Raw genomic sequence first — 8810 nt, forward strand, 5'->3', positions numbered from 1 at the left:
CTGCTCATTCAGTAGAAGTAACAGAAATAAATAGATCTTCAAGAAAACTTGATTACAAATTAGAAAACTAATAAAAGCATATTCAGGTCACTTTTTGCAGCTGCATCCTTTAAACACCTTTAAATTGTGTAGTCCTTACATCTTCTTTGTTGCAAAAAAAAAATAAAAAATCATACTGTGAAATTCTCTTTTTGTGAATTTCCCATAACAACTGTAAGGTAGACACACCGGGAGTCTCTTTAACCAGAACCAGTGTCCTTCTGCAAGGATAACGGTGCAGGTGTATCAGTGGGAGTGATGATGGCAAACGTGGGAAACTCCTCTGACATTCCCAAAAAGGATACTTCCAGCTTCCAGTCTGATACTGATCCAGCATGAAGCAGTTGCACTCCGTTCTTGCTTTAGGTGAGTGAACTAAAATTATTTCCCTCTTTAAAACTTTTTAGCTGCATGCTTTTAAATCTCTGCTCATTCATTTTAACCTGTTTTGCATGGTAAAACTAATACATCATGTGCATCATATCACTGCTCTTTGCATGACACAGTGCTCTAAAAATTTAGTTTAACTCAATAGTTCTAAGAGTTTAAACACATTAAAAAAGCAGCATCTGGTTTTATTTCCTCATGTATTTTTAAAAAACAAATAATGTTCACTTTTCATTCAAAAAAACCTTATTTAGTTATTAATTCAGGCTTTTTCTTTCTGATTTTAGAATTTCTCTTTATGCTCATGGTTCACCAGTCCTTGCTCGAGAAGAGACTCTGTGTTTACCAAGTGACGGACAGCAAATACTCCTCTGCTGGTAATGTGAGTGGCTCCGAGCAGCTCTGTGATAAAACTGACTGCTGTTTGGCCATTTTTCAAATAATAAATGGCCAGCCGAAGGTTGACACTCTTGGTAAGATGGCACATGTCCAGATCAGAGAATCATAATCTTATTTAACTCTTAAAAGCTAAATTAAGATTTTCTTTAAAGGTTCTTTGATTCAGTATCCAAAAGCAAATGAATGTAAAGAAATTATTTAGAAAACAAAGAGCGTTCTTTTTTATTGTTTTTTATTGTTTTCTTATTTTTTCTGTTATTTTTAGCATGTGGCATAGCAAACATGGTTTGCCCTGATGCAACCTGCAGGGCGAAACCACACTTCATAGATCCCTACATTCAATGTACATGCAGAACAGACCTGTGCAACGGAAAAATCACATGGAGTCCAGAAACAGAACAGCCTCCAGTAACCCAGCATTACACTGCAGGTACTGACTGAAAGCAGCAATCACCAGTTAATTTATTTTAAGGACAAAACTCAGCTTTACTTTTTACATGAAATTTATCTTTTTTCTGACTAATGAAAAAATATATTGATTTGCTCTTATTTGAAGTTATGCTCTTTATTTTCTTATAGCTAAATTCATAACAGTGCTGGTGGTGATACTGTTCTTTACTGTCCTCGTGATTATTGCTACCAAATGGAAAAACCTTGGCAAGAAAAAAGGTAAGTTTGTTCATTCTGGACAATTTTTGTTTCAAAATGTTGTTTTTGGAAACATGTCAACTAACAGAATGAAATTCAAATAAGATAAAACCAACACTGCAGAGGGAATATTTTTTTCACAGACCCACAATGTTTCATTGTAAGTTCAATATAGAGAAATAAAATACTTTATCCTCAAGCTGTTTACTTGATAAAACATGCCCAGGGACACCTGAGTCCAGAAGACTTGGAACACCGAGAAAATGTCTTATGTTGTTGGTGATAACCAAAGCGTCCTCCTAATGATTCTGTATAAAAATCATCAAATCTCCTTAATGTTTCTCATTGACTTTGAAAAAACAGTTGCCAATCTGACTAAGGACTGCTTCATATGCTAATGAGGTTTAATTTTTTACAGTGATAACCCCTAAAAAATCAGAACCCAGGTTGTTGATCCCAGTAAGATAAAAAGTAAGATATATGCATTGTAGGTATATGTAAACACACCACATATATATTCAAATACTGATTTTTTAAAAATGATTTTTATAATGCTATGTAACTCAACTAATATGTATGATTTTTTTCAAATGTATTCTCTATAAGGTGTTTCATTTATGTCTTCCCCCCCCCCACAATAATGCAATACTGATTATATAAAAACACTTTATCTCAAATTCTATGTCATAGAGGTGAAGACATGAATTAATTTATGTATATTAGTGCAATGTTAAGCATGAAAAACTGCTTTGCTGTTAGTGGTGAAAAACCTTAATTCTTGGTGGGTTAAAGAACTTCTCTTCATATAAAGTAATAACACTCAGCTCTGATATTTTATTAGAGTATAATATTGATCTTGAATTTTTATTAAGAAAATCATTCTAACAAATTCTCAGACAAATTAAAGTGCCTTGCTCATGAACAGTGAATCAACATACCTGTCAACATGTGCAGAAGTCTGACTGAACATTTCCTTTATGTGAATTGTATAAAATTAACACATACATACATACATGTATATATATATATATATATATATATATATATATATATATATATATATATATATATATATATATATATATATATATATATATATATATATATATATATATATATATATATATATATATATATATATATATATATATATATATATATATACAGAGATGGGAAGTAACAAAGTACAAATACTTCGTTACTGTACTCAAGTAGATTTTTCTGATATTTCTACCTTACTTTACTACTTATTTTTATGGTGACTTTTGACTTCAACTCCTTACATTTTTACACAAACATCTGTACTTTCTACTTCTTACATTTTAAAAAATTGACTCGTTACTTTAGTTTTGAATCATTTCAACGGAGTTACCATTATTATTTTTCACGTCATCAATACCAAATTCAATCTAATTGGATGGGAATCTACGTTGCATTTGACGCACCACTACAAGATGAATCGACAGATTCGGCGGTATTCATTTGCGGCAAATCATTGCAGCTTGGTGGCGGTTGCGTTAGCATAGTAGTATGGACGGCGAGATGATTGAAAATGAACACAATGGAGATCTAGTCCTATTGGCAGACATCCATTTAAAATGTAGGCAACGACATGAAAAAAGTGGTTTCTACTTTTACTTTTATACTTTAAGTAAATTTACAAGGCTGTATTTTGTTACTTTTACTTGAGTAAAGAAGTTTAATCAGTACTTCCACTTTTACCAGAGTATTTTTTAACACAAGTATCTGTACTTTTACTCAAGTACGGAAAGTGAGTACTTTTGCCATCTCTGTATATATATATAAATACATATGTATATACATACATATTTTATATGTATTTATATAAATATATACATACATACATATATATATATATATATATATATATATATATATATATATATATATATATATATATATATATATATATATATATATATATATATATATATATATATATATATATATATAATGTTATTTCAATTACTAATATGAATTAATCTTTTTTTAGGAGGGTATGTAAACTTTCAAGTACAACTGAGCATTTAATGTTAAGATGCTGTAAAAGAATATAGCAAAATCACTTGAAGTGTGGGGTTTTTTTTCTAAATATTTTTCAGTTTTCTCTATTCCAAGTGTTTTTACTGTCCGTCTTATTTTTGTTTTTCAGAGAAAATAAAGCTGTTTCTGGCTTATTGCTACATTTGTTTAGCTAAAACCTCAGATTAAGATTCATGTCTGTTTCTTTAAACAAGTAACACAGAGCTGCACTTTGTTGGGCAATTTTAGTAAGAAAAAGAGAGAGAAAAACCTAGCTAATTTCACACGAAAGGGAAGGAAAATATTCCTCAGTGGTTCTTTGAACTTTTTATCTAACAATGAAGTTTCATGTCTCCGCTCAACCTTGGGTTTCTTTCATTCTCTTCTAATGCTGACCTTGGTCTTTATCTCTGCAATATAACTCCCCTTTATCTTCACTTGTCTTTCCTAACATCCCAGCAGATGTTTAGTAAAGCCAGTTTTAAATTATTAAATACATATGTGTGTTTAAAATTTTTTATTTTTGATGTATCTTTTTTAGAGGATCCTCTGCAACCTTCCTGTCATGACTATAATGTTCAACCACTGTGTTCCTGTCAAATAAAAGCCTCAGAAAACCAGATACCTGACATTGTACTACAGGAGGTAAGTCCTTTCCATTAGACTGTATGGGTGTTGTTAAACCATGATGTAATGTTCTGATTATTTAAAGTTTTTTACCGTACAGGTTTTGGGACAGGGGCACTTTGCATCTGTTTATCAAGCGAAGCAGAGGGGATCAGTGGTGGCTGTTAAAGTGTACCCTGCAAACTGGAAACATCTGTTCATCAAGGAAAAGGAGGTTTATGAGCTTCCACTGATGAAGCATGAGGGGATCGTCAAGTTCTTAGGCACTGGAAGGAAACCAGACAATGGCAGCCTTCTTATTGTGCTTCAATATGCTGAATATGTAAGTTGGAAAATTCCCTTTATTGTTAACCTATTTATACACCTGCTACTTTATGACATATACTTTGCTATGACTAGATTGGATCCCCTTTTGCCATCATAACAACCTTAATCCTTCTAGCATAGCTTCAAAAAGGTACTGGAAACATTCCCCAGAAAGTTTGGTCCAAATTGACATGACAGGATCAGGCAGATACTGCAGATTTGTCAACAGCACATCCATGATGCGAATCATGTTGATATATATACCTATAAGGAACACTGATGCATATTTTTCAGCCAGCTACTGCTAGATGAAAAAACAAAAAACCTCTTCTACCGAATGTAAATAAGTTATAATATTTAAATTGAAACAAGGATGTTTCTGTAACCCATATTTCTTTTCTTTCTCCTATTCCTGTTGATGCAAAAAGTTTAAATTCTAGAAAGCTGGATTTATACTGACTTTTATGCCTGTTGCTCAGGCTGTCAAACTTCTCACACTTAGTCTTGGATGGCAAACTTTTCTTTGATTTCAGGGTTCTCTTCACTCTTTTCTGTGTAAACACACCAGCAGCTGGATGCTGTCCATGAAGCTCTGCCAAACCTTATCGGAGGGACTTTCCTATCTTCACTCTGACCACCACAGCAATGGTACTGGCCAACATCATAAACCACAAAAATGTGTTTGCATGTCCCTTTAGTAGCAATCTTTTTCTGTGAGAGTTAGATTTGAAGGTACATAAGCATTCCTTTAACCAATAGCTGTAATAAAAACTGCTAATAAAGAACAAAAAAACATGTGTGACGAATAATGGATTTCTACTTCAGAAAGACTAAATTTGTTTTACACAGGGTGTGCAAAAAACAGTACAGTTGGATGGTATTTGCAGACATTAAGTTGAACTGTGTTTGTATCACCTCAAACAGTTATTTTAAGGCAGTGGGGATGGAGCAAGGCTTAGAAACCCTGCAAATCCAGTTTAGTTTACAGGTTACAATGACTCAAGATATTCAATTCCTCTTTTAACAGAATGTCATCTAATTTCTGGAAATTATATAACAAGGAAATATGCCTTTTTTCTTGCTTCTTTTAGTGCTGTTGCCTACAATTAGGATATAATAAACTGTGCTGCACATAGAAGTGTTAGGTTTGGGTTCCTCACTGCCCAAACTTGAATCTCATTGGTGGAGGGACAGTATTTGATGAAAAGACATGGAGTATTTTAATACTTACCCGACATTCTACTGGCTACCGCTCACCCATTATATGTCATTCAAGGGAAATGTAATTAAAAACACTCAAAAAATGAAACTGAACTTAAAGCTTTGTCTGACTTTTTTTATTTTTATTTTTTTGAAAAGGCATGCACAAACCTCCCGTTGCCCACAGAGACCTCAGCAGCTCCAATGTACTGGTGAGAGCTGACTGGACCTGCGTCCTGAGTGACTTTGGATCCGCCACTATACTGCGTTCTTGTTCAGGACATCGCTTTTGGCAGGATCACACCACAAACATGCAGGTGAGATGTTTTGTTTGGAATCTAAAGTCAAACAGCAAAATGAAGTAATGTGAAGGATGCTCGACTGAAAAGATTTATGACATGTAACACCATGTAACACATAAGGACTCTAAAATCAAACATGCATATTCACATTTTTCCAGCGTCACCCTCAGTTTTGCACACTCAACTACATGTCCCCAGAGATCTTGGAGGGTTCTGTTAATCTCAGCAGCAGCTCATATCTGCTGCAGGGGGACATTTATGCCTTGGGTCTGATTTTGTGGGAGATATGGATGCGCTGCTCTGATTTATTTCCAGGTAAGCCACTGGTATCTTAATATTTTTAATTTTTGGTCCTAATTAATATTATCTCATCTTTGTCTTTATTAAAATGTCAATTTGTGAAGATAATTGGTCCATATGTTCTATATGACTGCCTCAATTTGAACACAATATAGAAGTAGATCATTTATTGTTTTCACTGCTCAGATCATTTTATGTCTCTGACTCATGTGGGACAGTTTAAAAAACACAGTTAGGAAATGTAGATGTATACAGTCTAAATAGTGGTCACAGCATCAAACTGCAATTAAAATAAATAGCTTCAAGCACTAAGAAATAAAATATATAATATATAATAACATATAAATATAGCAGCTTGATTTAATATAAATCTGGATTAAATAGCACTGGAGTGTGGATCTAGTGTATTTTTTACAGAGGAGGCTAAAATCAAAAACAACTTTCAGGATATTTAAACAACTCAACATAATACAACTCTGTTTTTAAACCTTCTACATTTATTTACATGTCCTGGTGTCACTTTTGTGTTTGATACGGGACGGTCATGGGTTATGCATGATATCCTACTACCATTTCCTGAGTAAATAATGGTTAGCTTCTACCTAATAAAGACTCATGCAAATGTGATAACAGAGTCAAATTTAATGATAAAAGTTCAGAAAAATTGTGGATTGTTCTTTTGGACATCTTCTTTTGAGATGACGGTGATTCTCTTTGGCCTTGCTCCCTCTTTCAGAAGCCATTAGCTTCAAGTTGTAGAAGACATCAGGAAATATATAAACTGCATGAATGATATAAACTACTTATTTCCTTTTAGGTGAAACTCAGTTTAAATATACGGAACTATTCCTTTTATGTTTAGCTCTGTAGATTAAAATCCTTAATAAATGAGGCACTGATGCCTCTGAATGTGGACCACATGGTGGCACTCCAAAACGTCTCACAGAGCTGAGAGTCTAATAGATCAGCTTCTCATATCTAAACTATTTCATTTATCTTATAAAAGTCTAAGACATTACGAGAATGTTAAATTATGCTCCTAGAGATAAAAGTCTATTCTAAAGATATATTATCTTTGATGTTATATGCTACTTTTAGGATGGTGCTCTAAAAAAGAGACACTTTGATGAAACATTTGCAAATGAAGTGTTGTTTTCCACATTGCATGTTAAAAATTTTATGCAAACAAACCATTTTCTCCACAGACCACAGATTAGGTTAATGTCAGTGTGCAAACATCTCCATCTACAGGGGGCGCTGTTCCACAGCATCTTCTGCCTTATGAGTTGGAGCTGGAGGCCAATGTTACATTTGAGAGGCTCATCCTCTATGTGTCTGAGATGGACAGGAGACCATCCATACCTGAAAATTGGAAAGCACTCCCGCAGGTATTCATCAGCCCGTTGCTGTAGTGTTGGCTGGATATCAGCAGTAACATAAGCTGACTGGCTGCTAATCATTTCTCAGGGAGCTGGAGTGAAGGAGCTGCTGACAGACTGCTGGGACAGCGACACAGATGCTCGTCTGACGGCTGCATGTGTTGTAGACAGATTAATCTCCCTGTAACTTTCTTCACATACAGTAATGTTTGCTGGTTTTCTTCTCAACTGACATACACATAAAAAATAGTAATGCTTTTTTTGTTGATTATTGGAATTTTTTATGTTTAGCCTTTCAATTAGAGACTGTTTTATGTGAGCTTTGTTGTTGCTGTTGTTGTTTTGCTCTTTGGATTTAAGGCACATAGACTCTGAGAAAGTGTTTTTATAGTGTATAAGTGTATAAAAGTAAAATGGCTTAAGAGAAATTATAGCAAAATGCTCCAAAGGAAAAGATACTTATGTACCCATGTCCACAGAATGTAAAATAATATAACTGCTGAGACATTAATTACTAGACTTGAACATGCCACAGTGTGGTGTGGTTCCGTCAACAAATTGTACAGCTGTCTTGGGAATTGATGCAAACAATTTCTTCTACTGTATGTAATGCTTGTCATTTTTGTTTTGCTTTTTTTTTTTTTTTTAATGTTTCATTAAGCTAGTTTAACTTTTAATCACAACCGTTTTAATTTAGTCAGCCACAAGTTTACTTTGCTACTACTTTTGGTTTGTGGTCCCTAAAACCATTTTTATTAACATATGTTTATATATCCTAGTTACACATTAAAACCTAAACAATTATAAGTTTCAGCTGCTTTTAATATACACATTTCTGGGGTCTATTTTTTCCTCCCATGGCTTATATTGGTCATAAGGCTGGTGTTAAAGTATATAAATATGCTTAAGTAGATGCAAAAAAATGTATGAATCCTTTTTTTTCATTGTATAGTCATTCTATATAGATGGAAAATGTTCTATTTTGATTCATTTCTGTCTTTCTGATTTTACTTTCTCGATGTAAACTTTTTAGATAGCCTATATATAAGACATGTTGTTATTATTATTTATTATTATTATTTTTAGAGAATAAAATGCCTAGAAGCTGAGTTTGGTAATTGCCATGGGCGGTTCTAGACAGGGGTCAACGGGGCCAGTGCCCCTGTAGATCATGTCTTGG

At 33.6% G+C, this 8810-nt stretch overlaps 1 protein-coding gene across 1 annotated transcript; it reads left to right on the forward strand.

Moving 5' to 3' along the window:
• Positions 1–224: 224 nt before the first annotated feature.
• Positions 225–8464, forward strand: LOC119784301 (bone morphogenetic protein receptor type-2-like). Its single transcript, XM_038286280.1, has 11 exons — positions 225–405; positions 714–899; positions 1091–1255; positions 1405–1494; positions 4058–4161; positions 4244–4465; positions 4983–5097; positions 5809–5966; positions 6110–6266; positions 7503–7639; positions 7719–8464. Exons 1-11 carry the CDS (start codon positions 375–377, stop codon positions 7815–7817), a joined length of 1464 nt encoding a protein of 487 aa, XP_038142208.1. The 5' UTR covers positions 225–374; the 3' UTR covers positions 7818–8464.
• The last annotated feature ends 346 nt before the right edge of the window (positions 8465–8810 follow it).

This window comes from Cyprinodon tularosa, unplaced genomic scaffold (genome assembly GCF_016077235.1).
Source record: "Cyprinodon tularosa strain WSP-4 unplaced genomic scaffold, ASM1607723v1 ctg223, whole genome shotgun sequence".
Classification (NCBI taxonomy): domain Eukaryota; kingdom Metazoa; phylum Chordata; class Actinopteri; order Cyprinodontiformes; family Cyprinodontidae; genus Cyprinodon; species Cyprinodon tularosa.

What these genes read in the sequence shown, in the direction of transcription:
- LOC119784301 (XM_038286280.1), top strand. Translation starts at nt 375, where the DNA reads ATGAAGCAGTTGCACTCCGTTCTTGCTTTAG. An exon ending in CTGACATTGTACTACAGGAG is followed by an intron (nt 4,162 to 4,243) that starts GTAAGTCCTTTC and finishes TTTACCGTACAG; the next exon opens with GTTTTGGGACAGGGGCACTT. An exon ending in CTGCTCTGATTTATTTCCAG is followed by an intron (nt 6,267 to 7,502) that starts GTAAGCCACTGG and finishes CTCCATCTACAG; the next exon opens with GGGGCGCTGTTCCACAGCAT.